The sequence below is a fragment of the Rana temporaria genome, chromosome 5 (genome assembly GCF_905171775.1).
Source record: "Rana temporaria chromosome 5, aRanTem1.1, whole genome shotgun sequence".
Taxonomy (NCBI): Eukaryota; Metazoa; Chordata; class Amphibia; order Anura; family Ranidae; genus Rana; species Rana temporaria.
Window position 1 is genome coordinate 287,834,402 of NC_053493.1, and position 24,222 is coordinate 287,858,623.

General features: G+C 40.5%; 1 protein-coding gene across 4 annotated transcripts in view; it reads left to right on the top strand.

Moving 5' to 3' along the window:
• Positions 1-18,554, top strand: part of PTPN2 (protein tyrosine phosphatase non-receptor type 2) — a 93,919-nt gene extending 75,365 nt beyond the window's left edge. Inside the window, exons 9-11 of one of the 4 annotated variants that reach the window (XR_005749485.1) lie at positions 829-930; positions 17,521-17,601; positions 18,190-18,554. Coding sequence is in view for 3 of the 4 variants with exons in the window: in XM_040353928.1 (XP_040209862.1) it covers positions 829-1,024 (196 nt within the window). In the remaining variant the exon portion in view is untranslated. Of the gene's footprint in view, positions 1-828; positions 1,213-17,520; positions 17,602-18,189 lie in introns of those variants that run through there. The other 3 variants (XM_040353927.1, XM_040353928.1, XM_040353926.1) reach the window with 3 other exon arrangements.
• Positions 18,555-24,222: the final 5,668 nt, after the last annotated feature.

Here is a 24,222-nt window from a genome sequence, read left to right on the forward strand (position 1 = left end):
GACGGTATGTTGCAGCAAAAAAAAAAATCGGCATACTGTCAATGTTGGAAGTGAGCACAATGTAATGTTAGAAAAATGTTTTTAGGGTGAACCTCCGCTTTAAGTTAGGTTAGCCAGAAATGTAAAACAATGTTTTTTGAATAAAATTGGAATAACACATTATTGGTATTGGCACAATCATTAACTGATTCCAATCTGTATAAGTAACAGACGTTTTACTTTATGCTGGGCCATTTTGTTTAATGACGGATCAGCTTTTGTAATTCACAATGTGCCGAGAAGCTGGAATTATCCTTCTTCTTCTTTTTTTTTTTTTTTTTTAAGATTGATAAAAGTAGCGGCTCAAAATTGTTTTCATAGCATCCCTTAATATTGACAGGATTCATCATTCCTTTCAAAAGTAATGACGATGATAAAGGGATCTTTTTGAAATTACAGGTGAAGTTGTGATGGAGATAATCGGTGTCGGACATATGTGATGCGTTTTGCTATTTGAATGAAACCATATTATCACTTTTTCTAAAATTGCCTGATCTGATTTGCTCTTTATAGCTTGCCATATCACATAGCAGCACAATGAATGAGGCTCATGATATGAGCCAGGTCTGCCTGACAGCAAGGCCCATTGTTCTGCAAGCAATGCGTTTTTACCCCTAGAATTTTCATAGTGTAAAAGGCACTACTTTTAGCTCATTCTTGTATGTATCATATGACCTTAAGAATCCAGCATTTCTACTTGCCACTAAATTTAATCTAGTTAATGTGTGTTGTGTACTGTGTGCTAAAGTTATGATGTATGTCATTTTTTTTTTCCTCCTTATTTTGCAGTACGCTTCGGAAAAGGGTGCGAGATAGTAGAAAAGCCAACACTGCACAAAAAGTGCAGCAGATGAGGCAGAAGATGAATGAAGTGGAGCTAAAAAGAAAAAGGTGGTTATTCTGGAAACCTTTTCTCATTCCAGTTGGGTTGGCTTCAACTCTTGTATTGGGAGTTTTCCTCTGTTGGAAAATCTATTCCCCCTGACTTTACACACATGGTGCTTGTGTGGGTGTCTTCTAACACCCCAAAAACAGCCCGGGTGCTGTGACTGGTGAAGACCTTGTTCTGAGGTATGGTGGTTGCTTTCAAATGGATACAGTCTGTCTGATGTCTTAAGCTATCTCAGGAGCTTTGGGGTCATCATGTTCCTAACGAGCTGCTACCCTTTTTTTTTTTTTTTTTGTACGGATAAAATGGTACTTTTTTTTTTTTTTTTTACATAATTATACCAAAAGTTGTAAAGCTTTTTTTTTTTTTGGGATGGTAATCTCAATCTACACCGACCATAGAGGTTATGCACATGTGTAGAGGGTTAGATATGTCTGTGCCGCCATTGTTGGGGCTCTGTGCTTTAGTTTGCAAGGGTTGGAAAAGCAAGGGTTTCACCCTACCTACATGTAGTTTAGGCTGAAGAGTCTTAAAGCATCCTGAATGTACTGTTAAACCTCATCTGTTGGGAACAACCAAACCTTCCTTCCAACGTACCTGCAGATGTTTCTGTTGGTGCATTAAGGGCCAGTTCACACTCGACGCAGTTCTGTACAGTTTTTTGTGTACATTTTTTCTATACTAAAAATGCATGCACAGTGTTTTCCATGTATTCCAATGGCTCTAGTTCACACCATGCAGTCAGTTTCTGGTGCAGAAACTGACCGGAAACTGACTGCATGGTGTGAACTAGAGCTATTGGAATACATGGGAAACACTGTGCATGCATTTTTATTGCAAAAAAAATGCACACAAAACTGTACGGAACTGCGTCTGGTGTGAACTGGCCCCAAAGCTGAACTCAAAATAATTGCATACTTGGCTTTGGACCAGTGTAAAGAAAGTATCCATACCTGATGGACTGTTGTGGGCGGAGTCGCTCGCACAGCACTCCCAACATTCATGGAAGCCCTTGTATTTTTTCAGTGCCTACACGATGGTCTCTGATTAGACAAGGTGGAGAGAAGGGGCGTTGAGGTCACTGTCTTGGAGGACTATGTCCAAGGTGCCGAAAGATTGTGCCAATTAATGTGGTAGTGCCCACTACTACAGTGATTTCCAGGTTCCACAGTAATCCCTCAGGTATGAGATATACATGCCTACCTTGGTCCAAGCAGGACCATTATAAATATGCAATGAAGATCATACCTTAAGTTCAGATATACATTTTCCCACTAAAGTCGTTGGAGTTGACGACGGGTAATTGTCAGCAAGGAAAGTTTACTGGATGTTTACAATGCAGAGACTTAACAATGGAGCTTTAAAATTAAGTATAATTTTAAACACAAGTTAGAGACCTTCAACAGATGATTTTTTACGTCCTAATCTCTTGCAGGTTAGGGTGTAGGATACAGCCTGCTCTGCGGTATAAAAAAACTGTTTATGCCCCATGTAAAAGTAAATAAATTGGGTTGTATGTTGCCGTCTTCGTATGCAACATATTTTCGCATTCTCCGCTGAAAAAAGGGGGTTTTCAATAATGCATTGATATTTATTTTTTATATATTTTCTTGTCTGTGTGTCTGTCCAGTCCTAGACAAGTGCTACCTACATGTGTAAGTTTAATTTAAAATCTGACCAAAGCTTAAAAGCCTTTCTGTTCTTGTGGGTGTGATATAGTCAGTGAATGCTTTGAAGATAATTTGTCTCGTGTCTTTGGTCTGTTGCTTGATTGCTGTGAAACTTTTGAAGCTCTTCATTTCCATGAACCAGACTTGTTTCGATATTTTTTTTTATTTTGTTATGGTTCACATATGTCATTTTACAGCTTCCAAAAATGGTTGCAAATTCGTGCAGAATCCATAGCGTTTTATTTTTAAAGAATAACGTTTTTTTTTTCCTCTGTAAAAGAGAAGATATCTGGGGATGGTACAAAGATGGTACAAAGATGTGCACAATAAACACAAATTCTCTGTGGGTTGCAGCCAGTTGTACCTTAAGTCCTGTACACGCAATCGGATTATCCGACGGGAATTGTGTGGTGGCAGGCTGTGAAAATACGCCCCATCGGACAATTGTTTTCCGCCAACAAATGTGGGATAGCATGCTTTAAAGTTGTCTGCCAACAAATGTGTGTTGATGGATTATCCGATGGTATGTTTCACTGCACATTTAAAGCAACACAGTCCATTGGGGTAATGCTCTTTATTTTTACTGTGCATTGAACAGACCATTAACTTTTTTTCGTGGACTGCCAAAGCTCTGCATTGCACTAAAATTGGACATGCTTCACAACTTTTTTAATGCAGTGCACTGCAATGCATAGATGTATCCATATTTATGTGTTTTTGGCACACCACAATTTTAGATGCTTTGTTGGGAAGCGATTGAAAACTAATGGCACTTCAATGCATAGTTCCATGGTAGGTGTGCTCCAACAATGCACAATAAAAATGCAAATTTTACTACAATGCATTGATATGAATGGGCTATGACATAGGTGGCAAACATAAGGCCTGCGGGCCAAATCCGGGCCATTTCATATGGCCCTCGCACCTCTCCGGCAGCTGCAGGAGAGCTCCAGCCCTCCTCTGGTTCTATTCCAGACCCTTACTTTCTGCTTTCAAGCAATGCATCCAGCTTCTTTCCAGCAGTAGCATAGGGAAAGGGGGTGCACTGCAATGTAAGGGAGAGTGGGGGACTCCACTTCTGATGGTGGGTGGCTCTTGACATCTAATGTAAGGGAAGGGGATGCGCTGGACATCTAATCTTACAGATACAACCGGCCCTTTTGAGGGCAATCATAATGCTGATGCAGCCCACGATGAATTGAGTTTGACAGTCCTGGGCTATGAGTAAAAACTGTATTAATACGACCTGTGCAGGTGCAATTTTTTTAAAGCTTGGTGCTTTCACCTCCCTGGTATCTGTAGGTTGGTGTCCTTGCACTCTTGAGACGTCTGCAGTGTGACCTACTGAATAGTGCTCAGTATTTTCCTCCCTGAACAGTTTTTCTCATACAGGTAGGATGGAGTAGCTATGGCGTTTGCACTGGCATTCTAACAGATGTGCAAATTGACAGAAATGCCATTGGCTGTTTTCTTTCTTTTTTGCTTTTTCTCTCACATTCCCATTTTTTGTAGACCCCAGAAAATTCCCATATTCATTCTTCTTTTTTTTTCAATCCTGTTCCATCATGCCTTTTTTAAGCTACATGGTCATGCACCAGGCCCTAGCATCACCTTCAGTTACCAGTGCTTTCATATTGGTACTGGCAGCAGTCATACACAGGTGCTCTGGTCCAAACCACCAGGCATCTGGCAGACAATTGATGGCAACTATGCCAACCTTTAATTGAAGGGAAAACTCTTTTTTTTTTTTTTTTATTTTTTTTTTTTATCATCCCAATTGGCTATTGAAGCAGACTCCAAGGTTGCTTTTCCTATGTGGTCAGCAAAGCAATTGTAGATGGGTTGACCTATGTGGATCTGTGATATGGGAATTTTCTGGGGTCTACAAAAAATGGGAATGTGAGAGAAAAAGAAAAAACAGCCAATGGCATTTCTGTCAATTTGCACATCTGTTAGAATGCCAGTGCGAACGCCATAGCTACTCCATCCTACCTGTATGAGAAAAACTGTCTGCCACAGCAGTTGAATGGCTAGTTAAATTACCCATGTTTATCACCCACATGAAACATTCAACTTAATGAGACAGACATTTTTCTAGGTTTTTAAGATGACTTTTTGGCACACTCTTCAACTTGGCATTGCTGTAACAAGCGCTACTGATTTCCGTGGTGGCAGTGTGCGTTGTCTGTCCATAGTTTTTTTTTTTTTATTTTTATTTTTTTAAATCCGAGATGTTTATTGAGAAAAACAAAACATATTTTTTTTTTCTTAAACAGAAAAGGAAATCACAGCAAGTACACAGCTCATAAACACAGCACCGAAACATTCCACCAGTGCAAATGACAGTTCACACATAAAGCACAGCAGACTCCCATATAACATAAGACCTCAGTCCGAGGCCACTCTTCAAAAGGCACTAGCCCCACTGGAGTACCCACACCCCCCACATCACATACAAAGGATAAATCCAATTAATCAAACTCCCCACTCTCTGACTGCCCCCCATGGCTGACTACCCCCCCCCCCCATCTATCTAAGCAACCTATCCATGACCAGATCTACTGGGGATAAGCCAGGGGAATCTAACCATGGAGCCCACACTTGCTCAAATTTTCTCGAGCAACCCCTGTGTTGATAGACAGACATACCTCTCCATTCTTATGGTGTCACCCATTTGAGCAATCCATTCCTTCAACGTTGGAGGATCAACTGCCTTCCAATGCTGAAGGATTAGCCTACGGGCCTGAAACGGAGCTCTCAACGTGGCTTGCCTGCTATTGTCGTCCAGTGACGTATCATCTATAATTCCAAGAAGACACGGTTTCGGGTCAACAGGAATGTTAGTCAGATAAACACTGTTAAGGAGAGCCACGACCCCTGACCAGAATAAATGAAGCTTGGGGCACCGCCACAGTAAATGAATTGGGTCGCCATGGTCCCTTGCGCATCTAGTGCAGTTGGAGTCTGACCTTATCCCCATTTTAAATAGTCTGACGGGTGTGTAATGCACTCTGAGCACAATATACAATTGGGATAACTGCTGGGCCACATTCAGGGAGCACAACTGCACTGCCTGAAGTGCCACCTCCCATTGTTCATCCTCGAAGGTCCCCACGTCCCTCTCCCACTTCGTGGACACCCCAAGGGGAAAGTCATCTAAGTAGATATTTAAGATCATTGAATAAGCGTCAGAAATAAAACCCTTAATCTGAGACACCTCGGCCATAAATTTGAATATCAGCACTTTCGAAAGAACCCACGGGGCCCCCCCTGCCTGCGCCATCACAGCATGTCTCAACTGCATGTAATGGAAGAACATAGACTGTGGGAGGCGATACCTCTCCCTCAATTCAGGGAAGGGGATCAGCTCACCAGCAACAAAAATATGTTTCAGAAGCGTAACACCATGTCTTCTCCACCGCGCCCCTCAGTCCAATGAGAGCAACTCCTCATAGTACCTATTGTCCCAGATCGGGCTGAAACCTTTGAACCCCTCTACCTCCTGCATCTGTCTAAGTTTGTTCCAAAATTTTTTGCAGCAGCGCATATGTGGGAAACTTTTTGTTGGATAGTGCATATGCCAGGGCCTCCATACCAGTAGGTACGCTATCGAAGCCAGTGGCATAACGCATCAGGGCCCTAATGGGATCCGCCCGCCCCTCGCCACCCTCAAGAACCTGACCCTTTGGCATAGCCCTGGCGATGTGTTGCGCCTGAGCTGCCAAATATACCCAAGGATTAGGGAGGGCGAGGCCTCCCGCCATCTTAGGCTTCTGAAACTGCTCCAACTTCACCCTAGGGGACTTGGCCTGCCAGATAAAGGTCCTGAAAAGGGAATTAATAATCCTGAACATCTTCAGAGGGATGACCACAGGGGTATTGTGCAGGATATATAAGAGCTGGGGCATAAAGATCATTTTAATAAGATTGACCCTGTCTACTAGGGACATCTTAAGGCGAAACCAGATCTTAACCTTATCTCTAATTCTATTCAGCAACGGTGTCAAATTGAGTGCAAGAAAATCACGTGGTTCAGGGGTAACCTGGATACCAAGATACTTAAATCCTGTGGATACCGGCACCCTTGTGAATCATCCTCTCCCCGCCACCCTGGACCTCATCCAGCCTGTCCACATAGTTGACAAAGAACATTCCTTCTTGTTTATAGCTGAATGTTTATTTTAGTTGGACCCTAAGTAAGAAGCTACGTTTTTATGATCACGGCCTTATTAGTTTGTATGTATATAATGTTTTCTTAAGTAACTAAAGTAGACCTTTCATAAAGCAGTTGCTTATGACCCATATTAGACTGGAAATATTTTCTGTAATGTCCACATTTCCATGAAGCCATCATATTGAGTAAAAGCATATTGGTGGTAAGCTGCAGTAGAGGAAATCTTCCCAATTGTAAGGGGTATCCAAGTCTTTGGCAATCAAGTTCAGTCATCCTTTTATGACCTACAATTCAAGCTCACTATTAGGGAGCTAGTAGTATAATTTTATAGACACGTTTGTATAATTCTCCACTTGCTCGGTTTCAATTTATATTTGCCAAGTACTCGATGGGACCAATTTTTGCCCTGGGTTTTTTATTTTTTACTTTCCTTGATAGTCACGAACAGGCCGGGAATGATCCATACAGGGATTTTGGTTTATGCTGACTTATGAGTTTCACCATTGCCCCACCACCAGCCTGAACCCTTGACATAAAGCATAATTTCATGCTTTGTAGATCAACTTAACACTTGCTGCAACAAGCACATGCTAGGGTCATGCGTTTTTGCCAACGCATCAGTCTTTTTTTTTTTCTTAGGCTCGATTCACACTAATGCATGTTGCTTTTGAGCGTTTTTGCAGTACTTTTTGCGGTGCTTGCTGCGTTTTTAGACTTGCGTTTTTGCCGCGATTTGCGTTTTAATTTCTTTTTACATCAATTTTAATTTTTTTACATTTCATTTAAAAACCATGTAAAAAAAAAAAGGCAAAACGCGTCAAAATCGCAGTAAAAACGCGATACTTGCGTTTTGGATGCGGGTCCATTGACTTATATTACATGCAAAACGCTGCTTTTTGCGGGGGAAAAAAAGTCCCAGACCCTTTCCAAAAACGCAGAGGCACATAAAAGCATTGAATGTTCCATAGGTTCCATGTTTAAAAATTTCCCTGCTTTTCTGCAAAATGCACCAAAAAACGCATTGGTGTGAATCGAGCCTTAAACAAAATTTGTTTAGCCTGGATTTTAGCTTCACCTGTTTTAGAAGAGCTATGTGTATTTTTAAAGTGGTTGTAAACCCCATGTTCCATGAATCTGAAAGACCACTATCTGTACATTAGTCAATACCATAATGTATTAGATTGCATTATTGTTGCCTTTGTATATCACTTTTGATGTTCATTAATAGCCTGCAGAATCTGTCTGGTTGTGTTGATAGCCCGGTGCTTGGCAGGAGAGTCGTGATGTCACTGGACTCTCCCCTCCCAGCTCTGCACACGGAGGCACAGAACAGCCTATCCAGGGGCAGCAGGAGGAGTTAAGAGGGGAGATAGAGATCGGTGGAATGTGGTGGTGGGAGACACGGCTACTTCTCATGTTTGTGCATGAGTCTGATTGGCAAGTACTCGATGGGTCTATCGATCACAGGAGAGGGGGACGTGGCGATACCTTTTGTTTACCTGTGAAGCATTTTTTCACTAAGGGAAACCAAGTAAGAGTGCCAGCTCATTTCCCAGCCAGACTGAGCACAGATTGCTGGTCTGTCTTTGCTGAATTCTTTTTTTTTTTTTCAGGTTTACAACCACTTTAAATCTGTGTCTTTTGGGTAATTCTTCCACATCTATGCAGTAATCCAGAAAATTCTGGCTACAAACCAGTAGGCTGCACTTTCACTATTTTATCTTTATATCCAATCAGCTTTGTTGGAATTCAAACTCATGTAAACAGACTGTGCACACAACATATTGCCAGACCTGATCCCACTCCTATGCATTTATCCCCAATAGATACTTAAAGGGGTTGTAAAGGTTTTTTTTTTTTCTAAATAGGTTCCTTTTAAGCTAGTACATTGTTGGTTCACTTACATTTTCCTTGGATTTCCATTACAAATGTTTTTTCTTTTTTTTTCTTTGTCTGAATTTCTCACTTCCTGTTTCTCCTCAGTAAGCGTGCCCCCATCATCCGAGCCCTTCTGCCTGGGGGTTAGTCAGCCAGATCTACACTGCATCTGAGCACTACAAATGAAAAACACTATTTAATTTATTTTTATTATTTAAAGCAAACTTGCACATCCATCCATGTCTATACTGCTTTATTTTGTTGAGAAATCACTTTGAAAAAACCCCAGTATTTACGGTCGTGACCATCTTGAGTAAGGGCAAATTTTTCATGTAGTACGTACTTCCTGGAATACATCTGCCATTAGTCAATGCATGCAGGTGAGAAAACCCCTCTTCCTTTCCTCCCCTCCTGAAGATTACAAGAAACCTGGAAGTAACTGAAGAAATGTGAAAAAAAACTTTTAACACAATTAAATATGCTATACTTTACTATCTATTTAGTAATGCTTGCAGTATCAGGATTAAGTTCCACTTGCGTGACCCTCATGACTAAGCCTTTACTGGGGAGAAATGCATTGAAGGAATAGACGGTTTGTCGATAAGTCATGTCTTCATGAGTTTTCATCACTTGCAGGAAAGCTTGTTGGCTATAAAGAATACACAATGAAAGTGCAGCCTAATTGTATCTGGATACTGCGCGGAGGAATGGATCCCAGTAGGTATGCACCAGCGGATGATCTGTAAGACTGTCTGAAGCAGTAATACTTTTTTTATGTATTTTTTTTAATTTTTCCAATGCAGAAACTTCTGTAATACAGGCAGGCTGGTCAGTGTAGCTCTATCCTTGTGCAGGGTAACTTGGCTTGTAACTGCAGGCTCCTCTGTTCAATCACAGGCTATGTACAGCTCAGTGATGATGTGTCAGCACTTCTATTCGGCAAATCTAGTATGTTTAACTCCGTAGCTGAATGTCTTAAGGGTGCTTAAACTGAAGCTGGCTGAAAGCTATGCAATTGCTGTGTAAAAGTTTTATGGCACACATTGATAAAAAATATTGGAGTTTATAGTTCTGTGTGGGACCTGGACTTTTCAGCTTTTACCCGTTTCAGTTCAGCCAAGTCTTCTAATTCAAGCTGGTAGATGACGCAATCGGCACAGGGGAAAAAAACACAAGCTAATGTGAAGCGCACACTTTTTTTTTTTTTATTATTTATTTTTTAATAATCCACTTCCCTTCCAAATAAACACTAATTAAAAAACTCCTGTTGCAAGTATTCACATTTCCAAAGTAAGACTTCACAGAAAGTACATTTTATAACCATAGCGGCTCTTGGCCTTGTAGGTTAAAGTGGAGGTTCACCCTAAAAACAAATTTTTTACATTAAAAAGTACAATAGTAAGTACATTTAATTTCGGCAGGTTTTTTTTTCCTCTGTACTTGCCTTTATATCCGGATTTTGTCCAGGGCTTCAGCGTTCTGACGACTCCGGAACTGGGCGTTCCTATCCCAGCCTCAGGGTTCCGATGACTGCTTGACTGGGCGTTCCTATCCTTCCGTTCGATGATTGACGGCTTGTGAAACAGGTGACCTGTCGCACAAAGCGCGTCACCAGATTTCCGGAAATACCCGAGCTAAGAATCGGCACTATACGGCACCTGCGCCCGCCGTGTAGAGCTGACTGCGCAGGCGCCATTTAGTGCCGACTCGCAGCTCGGCTCTTTCCCGACGTCTGGTGACGCGCGTTGTGCGACAGGTCACCTGTTTCACAAGACGTCAATCATCGTACGGAAGGATAGGAACGCCCAGTCAAGCAGTCATCGGAACCTGGAAGCCCTGGACAACATATAGGATATAAAGGTATGTACCAAAAAAAAAAATTGCCGAAATGTATTGTCCTTTATATGCTGTATCTGCTAGATGCAATTTAAAATTATTATTTTTTTGGGTGAACCCCCGCTTTAAGTTCACATGCACGCCTCCAACCGAATACTTGATTGCCATTCTCTTTTTTTCATTTTTCAGAAGACTTGTAGTGGAGAAGGAACAGGTCTTGGTTGGAAGGTTTAGGGCATCAAAATGCTGTTTTTTTGACCTGCTTTCTGACTACTGAATAAGGAAAATGTTTTAAAGGAAATCTATATTGTGGAATAGTGAGGTAGTTCTTGTCGTCTCCTTCTGTGCAAAACATTTCCCCCCCCCCCCCCCCTCAGATTGGGACCCCAGAAGAAGAGTATCAGGGCTGCTCTGTGCAAAACTATTGCACATACCAGGTAAGTATAACATGTTCATTATTTTATAAAAAGTGAAGCTTTAAAATCACTTTATTTTTCAATGCTTTATTTCTAGGCAGTTGATCAGTAACTTTATCACTGTATCCTGCTATAACCTGTCACAAATTTGATGTCTAGATACTGGCGTTGGCTGTTCTGTGGTTTGGATCTAATCTAATACAAGCATCAGGGTTTGGATGGAGAATAAAATAATAGAAGTCCACCCTAAAACTAAAATCCCTGCATCTACAGATATCGGCGATCTAACACTAATCTAAAAAAATCGGTATACGTACTTTTTCTGCAGGCGATCTGATCCCACGCTGAGCCGTCAGCCACGGCTTTCGCTGTGGGGCTTGTGCAGAGGACACATGCGACAACGGAAGCCCCATAGTAACGCTATGGTTGACGTCGCTCCCCATTAATTTCACAACTATTGTCTGGAGTGTCCTCTGCAGAGCTTCTGCCTCTGGAGATCCGATTGGCTTCAGGAAGGGTATGTATACTAATATTTTTTTTCTTAGGTCAGTTAGAATGTGCACGTCTGTAGATGCAGGGATTTTAGTTTTAGGGTGGACTTCCCCATTAATGTTTTCCCTCTGTGTGGGATACTGGTATCATTCTACTTGCCCAAACAAGGGGTTTATGTTCTGTATTGCAGAGGTTGTATCCAGCAAATAAGGAGTGGTTCTACCATTACTTATGTACACTGTTCGTGTGTAGACCTCATATGTTTGTGCTGTTTGTTTTTATGTTTGAAATCCCCATTCTCATGCTGAAAATAGATTTTTAATATTGGTGATTTTTGTTTCCAGAGCTTTAAAGTGGTTGTAAACCCAATTCATAAAATTTGACCTAGGCACATATATCTGTATTGTTTACTTATCTCTCCCCAAAGTTGTAAGTGCCATGTCTTTCTGCTGTTCCATTCCTCTGTTTATCAGCAGAGTAACTTCTGACAAGTTCTCCGACACACGACATAACAGCTGCTGGAAATTTGTGTTGGGGAGGGAGCTTGGAGGTAGATTAGCAGAGAGCTTGTCTATTCACAGTACAGCTTTGCATCTTCCTTTGCTTGTTCCTCTGCCTATGTGGAGTGGAGGGGTGTGCCTTTCCTACAATCGGCTCACACAGTATAAGTCCAGGCTCCATACCTACTGCTTGTGGGGAAGCAGGTTTTCTAACACAATCTCTACTTTCCAAAAAGCGTAGAAAGGAAAATACCGCAGATCTACAAGTAAAACATATGTAGGGAGACGTGTCTTCTCTCTGTGAATCATCTGAGGCTATTCACTTCACTTCACTGGGTATAGGGGAGGTTTTACAACCACTTTAATGGCTTTAGTTAGTCAGTATGTTTGTTTGCGGCGTGTGTTTTTATTTTTTTGTATTTTTTTGTATTGCTTTGCTGTTTGTAAGAGAATTTGAACAGCATTGAATGCCACTTAACTTGTTTTTGTGATTTAAAACTAGCTGAGGGGTTGCTTCAGTGTTTAACATGAAGAATGATACATAAGCCAAGCTTCTCTTTAAAATAGACAATACCAGCAAATAATCCTCTGTCTATGTGCTAATTAAAGAAGAGCTCCTCCATATTGTATCCGTTACCAGCAATGTGTGAAAAGCAAGCATTGCATAGAATGCCTAGGCAATCTATAGCATGTATATGTCTTTAGGCAAAACATGGAGTGTCTGTTATTTTAATATGCTTTATACTTTCTCTAGTCATTCTATGTATAGAATACATAGACATTATTCAAAACAAGTGCCATCTATGCAAAGTATAAAGAGTCATGAATTGATAAGGCCTTTATTATACAACAGACATTTCTGAAAATGAAAGAAGAAATACAAAATAAAGTACAGGACTTTCTTACTGAAAAAGACCCGGATTGACCTACTTGTTGCAACAGGCTAGTATTTTCTACTTTTTTTTTTTTTTTTTTTTTTTTTTTTTTTTTTGCTTTTTGGCATTGCAGGGAATGCCTAGGGAATGTGTGAAATAAGGGTTTCATACTTTTTTTTTTATCACTTTGTAGATTTGCTAGGCATTCTATACAATGCCCAATTTCACACATTGACGATGACCTATACATTATGTGGTCAGTTTAGATAAAGATTGTACATAAAATATAATTTTAAAATCTGATTAGGGAGACAAGCTGCTTAAAGAGTTTCCCCCTAGCAGAGTACAGGCTGTTAAGAGGGTAATCCGGTTGACATTTCAGAAGACCGGTGGGAGAAGGTCCTGCAGATGGCTACTAAGGTGCAGCTGGCACGTTCTTATTGAGTGATATAATTGTTCGTCCTCCAAAGGACTTGCTACACAACTAGTGACTATGTAGTGACTCTTGACTGCAAAGTATGGTCAGGGGAACTTGCTGCACCTCCTTTGGCGATGCCCCATGCTTATTTATTTACTAGAACAGAGAATCCAAAATCTGAATGCAATATTGTAGTATAGTCTGAAAAACAAGCCTACTACTTGTATACTGGAATATATGAATCAATTCAACACTGATGCAATGAATAAAACATTAAGCTGGCCATATATACGATTGAACTTTGAGAGCGATTCTTCAGTTCCTGCACCCACTCTAAGTGGAGTGGAGAGAGGAATGTCATCTGCTGGCCACTGGATTCGGGAGCTGTTTCCCTAGTGCTGACAGTGTCACCAACCAGTCGAGCTTTGAGCAGTGTATGGCCAACCAGAAAACAAATTGCTAGAAATTGACTCTTGGTTCCTGCCTAGTTGGGGAATGGCTGAAAGGGATGCATTCTACACTATCCTATGAAAAACTGACATGCCCTAAGAGGGTTTTCTTGATTAAGTTTCATTGGTTATGGGCCAGTTGGGTAAAATGGATTCTACTTTAGAAGTAGTGTAATTCTTGGGGGGCCATTTCTGAGTTTTCTCTGAGGCATATAGGGCACCTATATTGTAGTATTCCCTGAGAGAGCTCCTTTTTGAAGTTGATGGGGTTATGAATGAATACACACACAACTGGTTAACTGTATTCCATGTAGTCTTGAATTTAAAAACCATGCTGGAATATGTTTTACTTTCGTGATGCACAGATAGATTGTTGATCGCTCTTTCCCAGTACGAAGGCTTGTATCGTGATGGTGTGGGAAGTTCATGATCTGTCATTATTTAACATACTGCCTATCCTAGGTACATCTTGCCAAAATTTATATTTTGTATTTTTTTGTTTAACAGCCTGTTTGCAGCTACAACAAAACAACTGAAAAGATAGCTAAAATACCTATGTAGGAAGTATTTATCTTTTAAAAAGATTGATTTGTAATTCCATTTCTGTACTGGTGATGCCCACCTAAAGATTGCTCCGGAGAAAGCTAATGCTTCCATTGAAAGCTTATTTTACCTTTTTTTTTTTTTTTTTTTTGATTGCATCAACTTGGCACAAAACTGATTTTAGTTAATTACAATTACTGAAATGAAAAATGTCATGCCTTTTTGGAAGAAGCGTACATAGACAACGTAAAATATAATTGTTGCATTTTGTTCTGAAGCAGTTCCTTAAAGTGGGCCTATAGCCAAAACACAACTCTGCTTGAACTTAACCACCTTGCTTCCTTAGAAAAAGTATCCAAAGTCATGAAATACTTGGCTTCTGCTCCTGGATTCTAAGACCGATATTGTGGTGTCCAAATCCAGAGACCATGGCCCCATGTTCTCTGCTGAAGGAGCTTGACTTTACCATAATTCTGATCTTCCTAGCAGAGATCTCCTTAACAATTCAAGTAGCCATTTACTTTGTGCCTGGTGCACTTTAGAAGATGAATTCTCCTTATGGTCACCCACTTTATTCCTCTGTACCAAATGATCCTTGTTGTTTTTTTTTTTTTTTGTTGGTCGCTACTAGATTTAAAACTCAATTTGTAAATGGTGCATTTAAATCTTTTGTTCCCATTTAAAGAAGTTTACAGTGTAAATACTTAGCAATTGATTCCTGGGGGCTCCCGTTTTTTCATTCATCATGGTTGTGGTGATATATTAGAACTTGCAGCTGGAAGGCTGACAGACTGACCAAATTCAAGACAGGTTAAAAAAGAGGAACCAATGTCTAATAAGTACCCAACTAATCCCAAGTATGCTTGGCACCTCGATAAAAGGGCATTTGACATTCATGAACTTTGAATCTTGTTACCTGGCAATATACCCACAAGTCTTCCACTCTGTTAAGTACGGAACATTTAGTCCATGTTTTACTTTATCACTTTTTTTGTATTCAGTTAAAAATAAATTACTTACAAGCACATGACCTGTCTGTGTCTTTTGTTCGGGTATTATTAGAGCAGTGATTAACTACGTTATATTAAAATTCTTCGAAGGGGAAAACATTTTTTATTTTTTGTTTTTTAGTTTTGGTTACATTTAAGTTATGACTTGCATAATAAAGTAGTAATGTTCTAATAATGGTTTCTTTTTTGCCCCATTAATGAAAACTTTTTTTTCTATCTGCCCCTCACAGGTTCTTTTTTAATGTGTCCAGAGAAAGAAATATTGTATTTGCTCATAGCAACTAGATTCTACGCCTTCATTTTCTCCTGGTTTGGTGCAGAATAATTAAAGCTGAACTTAGGGGAAACTACAAATCCTCCCTTAACTGCTCATTTTAAGCCTAGGAGACTGAATAACTAACCTGATCCTCTGCTCCTGCACTGCTGGACTGGTCCACTGCAGCGTCTTCTCACCTGCACCCCAGTGGTCTAAAGTCATTTGACATCAAATCTGATGCAGAGATTATAGCCCTGCAGTAGACATGAGGACACCGAGGGTCAGTCTACTGCAGAGGTAGTGAACTGGTTGTTGTGAAGCAGAGGATCAGGTAAGTAAATGTGCTCCTCCCATCCCGTAGACCAGTTGTCTCCAAACTGCGGTCCTTTGCATGCTTTTATCGGGCCCTTGGGGCACTATTAAATCCACTGGTACCAACAGTGGGGCTTTATGCCCCCCCAACTAATGAAGGGGTACAATTTCTCCCAATTAGACCAATGATGGGGCACAGTCCTCCCACGACGCCATCAATGGAGCCAAACACCAATGATGGGGTACAATCAACAATGGGGCACAATTGCTTCCAATGAAACAAATGATGGGGCATTATTTTTCCCCACTGATGCTGGGAAATTTACTAATCCCAATGGCCACAGTCCAGCCCCCTTTAAAGTCTGAAGGACAGTAAACGGGCCCTTTACTTAGAAAGTTTGGAGACCCCTGCCCTAGACTAAATGAGCAGTTTACCCCTGCAGTGCAAGACTTTTTTTTGAGTTTTACCTTGGCTCAGCTTTAAAGAGAATTGTTTTTTTTTTTAAAGTCTTTTAATGAATGACACCCACACATGGTAATAATCTTATCGCACTCCCAAGAAAATTTATCTTGCATAAGGATTGTTCAGGCAAGGTTCTTTTCTTAATGAGAGTCCAGTTTCGTGGACCTTTTCTATCTTCAAGTGGGACTAAACCCATTAATTTTAGAGATAAGCCCTTGACAGAACTTTCAAGCCCTCATTTGGCCAGTGTCGTAGCTGATCAGGTGTGCAACACCATGGCAAATGCAGATCTAAATTGAGGATGAGATTGCACCGAATTCAGCTGAATCGTTTGAGAGCCCTAGTAGTACTTTATTAAATCTGTGACATGGACAGTGCCCAACCTGCAGACAAGGACTTCTCAATTGCTAGGGGCAATGCCACCCTTCATATTTCCTCAGTACTAGTTTTTTATATTGGTAAACTGAGATGTCTGCTAAAGTCAAACTTTTTCAATAAGACTGACCCCTTTGCGTTTCCGATAATGCCCTACTTGCAGTTACCCATACCCTAAAGCAAAAACAAATGTACCTTGCATTATAGCACATCACAATGCACAGATGTAAGTGATCTGAGTGTGTTGACTTGCCAAACACATTGCAGGTATGTTGAGAGCCTATTCAAACTAACCAGGCTGTCTTAATGCTATGTGTGCATTAACATGATCTAAGATCAAGCTCTCAGCATAGTTTGGCCCTGAGACTAAGGTTGTGGCTACACATGAATTTTTAAGAAGTTATTTAACTGATTCTTTTTTTTTTTTTTTTCAGTTTTTCTATATATGCAATGCTACAATCTTAATGCAGTACTATGTTTGTCCAACGAATAAATCTGCTGTTTTTTTAATATAGTTAGTCTTACTTTAATCCCTACCCAAAGATGGAAGCCAAATGGATAGTTTTATTAAAATTAAGCTATTTTATTTTCTGAAGTAGCATGTGATCACTGATGAAAAAAATGGCACTCTCTCTTGTAAATGAAACAATAGCTTATAGAACCATGCAGTGCTGCAAAATTAATTGCTACATTAGGCTCTGTAACCTACATCAAAGGGAGCCATTTATTAAAAAAAGGCGTAGTTACAACAACCTGTAATGTATAAGATTCCTGGGCAGAGATAAATTGAGAATATTAAAATAAAGGCGTAGATCAGTCTTCAAATAAACAAATATATAATATTTGTATGAGTTGAATGATTTTTTTTTTATTTTGTTCAAGAAGCTTATTTTACTCTTATGGAGGTGATTCATTTTATTTACAGCTTTTAGAAACCCAGGGACACCAAGGTACAGCCTATCTGCTTTATTTCAAGGGCAACTTGAAGAGCAACTAGGAGCTTCAGGTGCGCAACCGGTTTAATTATGTGGTCCTAGCTAATGATAATGTCCACATGTCACTATTCTGTGTTAGTCCTTGAATACATGTCCAGTCCCGTCCCCCCCCCCTTTTTTTGGGGGGTCCTAGAAATGGAAGCAAGCTAAAACCCTTGTATTTAGTTTGGCATATGGCAAGGAGTTTTTTTTTTTTTTTTTAAACTAAACTCTGAAAATAATGATTTGGACACCAGAATTTTTACACCTGTGGGGATAAGTCAATGAAGTGCAATAATCCATAGCAACCAAGTTACTTGTAGGATGAGGAGAGAGGTTTGCCATTGCATTGTTTATTGGGGGGGGAAATATGACTACCTGGTAGCATTTTTTGTTGTCTAGGAAAAATGTATTCTACAGTAATGAGAGAATATTTTGTGTGGAGAAAACTACAAGCTACAGCTGTTGGTATAGGACTGTTTTATATAGGGGTGTCCTAGAAATAAGTTCAATTTCTTACCTGTGTGGAATAAAAAAAAATTGTGGGTTGAGGGTGTTTGTTGTTCCAAACTTTTATTTTGTTACTGAATTGGTGATTTTTGTTTTGCATTGTGTCATAGGCCGAGGCTCCTCGATACCTAAACCTGTGCAGCTTGTGACTATTCTACAGCAGTTACACTGAGAGTCCATTGACATGCAAAGCAAGACATGAAACCCTCTTCAGGAGAAATATGTGAGGTTCATTAATGTGCTGACCTCATTGTGTTATCTGTTTACCGCGTAAACGTCTCCAGCCAGGGGGTGAAGGACATCACCAGCATGAAACTTTGCAGACCAAGTTCACTTCAAGTATCGTTGGGTGTTTTATAATGCATGTGTTCTAGAATCTATGTAAGATACAGTAGAAAAGTACTTTGTATCATTCTGCCATTTACATTGTATTTTTATACTTTTTGGCAGCATTAAATATTTTTTTAAAATGTTACTGTGATTTATTTATTTTTGTTCTTTTTGTGATAAATGGATATATTGCTGCTCTGTAGAAAAGGTTTCTTAACTCTGATGATATGGGTTACAGTCACTAAAGTATAAAAGTGCTGGGTACCTAGAATTTGTACTGATCTTAGGCTGGCCAAGATTGTGTTTTTTTTTTTTTTTTTTAGCCCCCAAAAGAAAGCTTTCTCAATCCACACAATGGAAGTGGATAGAATAATCATCCCTGCTGAGTTGTATTCTGACAGTAGGGACTCTCCGCTGTCAGAATAAATTGATCATCGGCATCAGAAGTTGATCGTCGGTGCCCACACGTGGATCGAAATTCAGTGGGTTCCCTGTTGAATTTCGATCCATCTGTGGACCTAGTATGCAGATGAGGACTTCTTGACTTTACACTCGCTTTGAGATTGAGATTGTTAATTGTTTCGGGTCCAATGACTTAAAGTGGTTGTAAACCTCAGACGTGTAATATGAAAAGAGCACATGCTTCGTGAGATGAGCCCAAGTTGATGACCAGACAGATGTAGAAGCTCAGATGCACCAGTCACTTCTGGCCTATTTGGAGAAGCAGACACAGCATGACTACGACTACTATCCTCGGAACCATGAAGTCTGTGCGGTCAGTGGTGGCCTCACTCCAGCCAGGGGGATTTTCTTGCTGACTGCGGAATAGATTCCTTGGGTGTAACAGTGGCTTTTTGTCTCCTTCCCCCTCATGTGCATTGCTTTGGGGACATCCCAGGTAGTCATGATTATAGCCTGCTCTGTGTCCTGTGATGTACAATAAAGAAAACTGAATTTCTGTACTTGCTTGTAAAATCCATTTCTTGGAGTACATCACAGTGCATAGGGGTCCTGCCCCTCTTTCTGGGAGTTGATTGCTTGCTACAACATTTATAATTTTTCTTTTTTTAAAACCTTTACTACCAATTTAACTGTAGTAATAATGGTTGCAATGGGTTATTGCATTTTTACAATATGATGTTAAAGTCCAATAAAAAACAAAATCATGTTAATGCTTAGGGCATCACTTAAATGAGTTGTAAAGGGGATTTTTTTTTTTTTTTTGCTGAAATTACTGTTTACAGGGTATAGACATACTAGTTAACTGATTCCTTTTAAAAAATGATTAAAAATAGATAAAAATCAATCATAATTTACCTGCAGTTTCTAGTTTCGTGTTTGCATGTTTCCTGCTTCTGTGATGTACAGAGCCAATACAGGGCAGTGATGGTTTGGAAAACGAAACTGGTGCTGAGGGGTTTTAGACGCACAGTAATCACACCTCTTTGATTAGTGACCACAGAGAGAAAGCTCCCAGTACTGTGGTTATCAGGAAACAGACAACCAGGAAGTGTGGAGATCAGAGAAGAATTACAGCAACTTGAGAGCAAAAACAAACAATGAGGACATGAAAACAGCACTGCATTAAGGTAAAGGAAGCTATTAAGATAAAAAAATTCCTTTACAAACCCTTTAAGCTAAATTATTAATACAGTTTACAAAACAGACAGTTGATATGGGTATTACCTCTCCCCAAAAGACATGGCAAAAATCATACATGTTCAGACTTTAAAATAAGACAAATAGCTTAGTGTTCTTTTCCATTGACTGTTCCATCAAAGGTGCATATTTTCATTGCAAAGGATACCACATGTAAAATTTGTGTGCTGTCCTTTTAAAGCATGTTATGACAGTGCTTGTCCTGTGTCCTTTGGCCCCCTGTGACACTTGTCTGACCCTGACAATTTCTCCCCACCCCTCTGTAAACTGACCACGGTGTGAGTACACTCCTCACAATAATGTAAATATTTTATTATATCTCTGTGACAACACTGAAGAAATGACACTTTTCTACAATGTAAAGTAGTGAGTGAGCAGCTTGTATAACAGTGTAAATTTGCTGTCCCCTCAAAATAACTTGACACACATCCATTAATGTCTAAACCACTGGCAACAAAAGTGAGTACACCCCTAAGTGAAAATGTCCAAAGTGTCTATTTTGTGTGGCCACCATTATTTTCCAGGACTGCCTTAACCCTCTTAGGCATGGAGTTCACCAGAGCTTCACAGGTTGCCACGCCTCCATGAAGACATCACGGAGCTGGTGGATGTTAGAGACATTGCGCTCCTCCAACTTTCGTTTTGAGGATGCCCCAGAGATGCTCAATAGGGTTTACGTCTGGAGACATGCTTGGCCAGTCCATCACCTTTTACCTTCAGCTTCTTTAGCAAGGCAGTGGTCTTCTTGGAGGTGTGTGTGTTCACTGCATACAATTGGCAATAGCAGGAGATTTTGACCGGCTCTCACATCTCCGCAGCGGCTCCGTTGTGAATTGCACAGGAGCCCTGTGTGTCTTTTTGGTCATGTTTCAGGCCCCAAATTCAGCCACAAATTTGGGCTGAACCAGGACGCACAGGACCCCTGCTGCGGGATGGTGTGAACCCAGCCTTAAAGTGGAGGTTCACCCGGAAATGACAATTTTTAACCTTAGATTGATGCTCATTTTGTCAAGGGTAATCGGGTAGTTTTTTTTAAATCGAAGCCGTACTTACCGTTTTAGAGATACATCTTCTCCGCCGCTTCCGGTTATGGGCTGCGGGACTGGGCGTTCCTACTTGATTGACAGTCTTCCGACAGTCGCATCTATCGTGTCACGATTTTCCAAAAGTAGCCGAACGTCTTTGCGCAGGCGCCGTATAGAGCCGCACCGACGTTCGGCTACTCGCGATGGATGCGACCGTCAGACTGTCAATCAAGAAGGAACGCCCAGACCCGAAGACCATACCCGGAAGCAGTGGAGAAGATCGCTCTCTAAAGCGGTAAGTACTGCTTCTTTTTAAAAAAAACTACCCGATTCCCCTTGACAAAATGAGCATGAATCTAATCTTAAAGGTTTTTTGTTTTTTTTTAGGGTGAACTCCCGCTTTAAACACAATCCTGTCAAGTAGAACATTTTTGTATATATTCTAACTGCTTCTGGGGCAGTTTTATATTATCACCAATAAATCAAATCATGTTCCAGCATTTCATACCTCTTGGCCTTTAGAGCAGTATAATGTTCACATCAGTTGAGCATAAATGGGGATTTCTCAGTAGCATCGTCCCCGAGATAATTAAAATCCTGTATACAAACTTTCCAGCAACTGCTTTTTAACACCTTAGATTCTTTGGTTTTGCCAGAGAAATGGCGAATAAAAAATACTAAACATTTTATGACCTAAAAAAGCAATAAAGGAGAACACTGGCTGAAAATGAATTTGAATAAAAAAACATACTGTGTCTCAGTTATTAATTTACAAAGCCACCACATTAGACCATTTTTTATTTTATTTTTCGTAGATGTTTAACAGTCCTTGAAGAAAAGTCTATTGGCCAAAAACCACAGTTGTATGTTTTATTTACATTCCCCTTACTGGGTCAGGTAGATTTGATGGTTACATGGCATTCTCCCATGGGTGTGTATAGCTGTAAGTGGTTTGTGTACATGTTCAAAATAGAGTATTAAAGTGCTGTTACCCTTAATAGCCAATCAGAATTCACTTTATTAATATGTCTAATAAAAGACTTATCCTGTCTGGTTAGCGTCTACCATACAAACTTTTTATAGTCACAGGATTTGCTCTAACCACTGCCAATAAACTGATTACATCAATCGGCATACAAAGAATCCAGGTTTTACACCTCTGTAATCATACCACATTCTAACTAAACAACTTCACAGCAAAGTTATGTAACTTAGAGTGGCAAGAAAAAGTATTTGAATAAACTGGTTTTCTGTAGCAATTTGCCATAAAATGTGATCTGATCCTCGTCTAAGTCACATTATACAACACACAATGTGCTTAACCACTTCCTGCCTGCCCATTTCATATAAATGGCTGGGCAGAACAAGTGTCGATCCGGGTGATGTACCTGTATATTCTCCCAGATCCATGCCCCAGGGGATGTTCATCAACATGATCCTGTGATCATTTTGTCCACCAGACACAATGGCTCACTGATCCGAGTACCAAGCCGCAGTGCTCTGCCTTGGTACTATGTGATTGCTGTGACCAATCGTAGTGATCATATGTCCAGTAGTAAAGAAGGCTGCCATTCAGAACTACTGTAATTGGCCACAGTGATCACATGGCCAAGCACAGATTATCCCTGTACCACGTGATAGCTGTAGCCAATCATGGTGTTCTCAATGACTGCGGGAATGCAGCTGAGAACTGTCAGAAATTGATTATACAGCCATCATGGCTGTATACGGAATCATAATGCAAAACAAATACCAAAATTTCCCTAGAGTAGTGCAGCGTTACTATGAACAATACTCTGGTGTCTGGATATAATGGGGGGGGGGGGGGGGGGGGGGATAGTAATTTTTTTTTTTTTTACACATTATGGTAATATAGTACCACTGATGATGTGCAGTGGCATCACTGTATGTCAGTGTCACTAGGCATTATCTTTGATCACTGCCACAGCAGTACAATGTCACCAGACCAGTGCTGCGAGTCAGTGTCCCCAATCATTGATATCCACTCACGGTGTCCCTAATCACGGTCACACAAGTCATATTCTCCCTAATCGCTGTCATAAAAGTGTCCCTGATCGTCACTACACCAGTGTAAGCTAGTAGCGGTGTCCCTCTTGTTGGCACACTAGTCCCAGTGTCACCTGACCAGTATATGTCAACAATGTTCCTGTTTGCTGCCACACTAGTCCCAGTGTCACTGGACCAATGCAGCGAGCAACAATGTTTCTGACCACTGCTACACCATTGCAATGTTGCCTCTGCCTACTGCCTGGGCTGTTTATTGACCACATTTTTACCTGTTGACTGTACAAATTCTCTGCATGCGGCTTGAACTGTCCCATCTGCATGTCTGTCTATGTTCCTGCAAGTGCCAGTTCCAAGTATTCCCTGCGGCCAACTGCAGTCCTGGAACCACACAAACTTTTGTTCTTCCTTTCAGCCTCCTATACTTCCTGGTAAAAGAACATGACATTCCTAGGGATAGCCATGTACCAGTATATACTAGCTTGGATTAGTTTTAATACAGTTGGTTGGGATACAATATCTGGTATATAATTAGCCCAGACACTGAAAAGGTCTTGTACATGTTGTATCCCCATATCCAGGAGGAGTAGAAGAATGTTCTGGAGTGTATTTCTAGGTATGCCTATGCTGTAAGAATTATCTTATTCAATTGACAACTTTGTGTGGAAAAAAATCATTTAAATTTCTTTCTGCATATTCCAAAAATCTTGTGGCAAAAAATGAAGTCCTCAAAAGACTCTGCGTGCCTCTTACAAGTTTCATGGGATGTTAACATTCTAAAATGTGGTTATTTTGTGGGCGTTTCTACTGTCCTGGTGCTCCATGCCCTACAAAAAATGTGATAGGTAGTCAGGAAATGAAGACATTAACAAAGGGGCGGTGCCCTGAAACACGTACACCTATACCCCCCCCCCCCCCCCGACAATTCAACTTTTGTTTCATCAGTCCACAAAACATTTTCCCAGTAGCACTGCAGTTTGTCAAGGTGCTTTTTTTGGTAAACTTCAGGCAAGCGGCAGTGTTTTTTTTAGGAGAGCAGCGACACTCTGCCTGTTCAAAGACATATGTATGGTAGACTCATGAACAGGGATGGCTGCCAGTGCC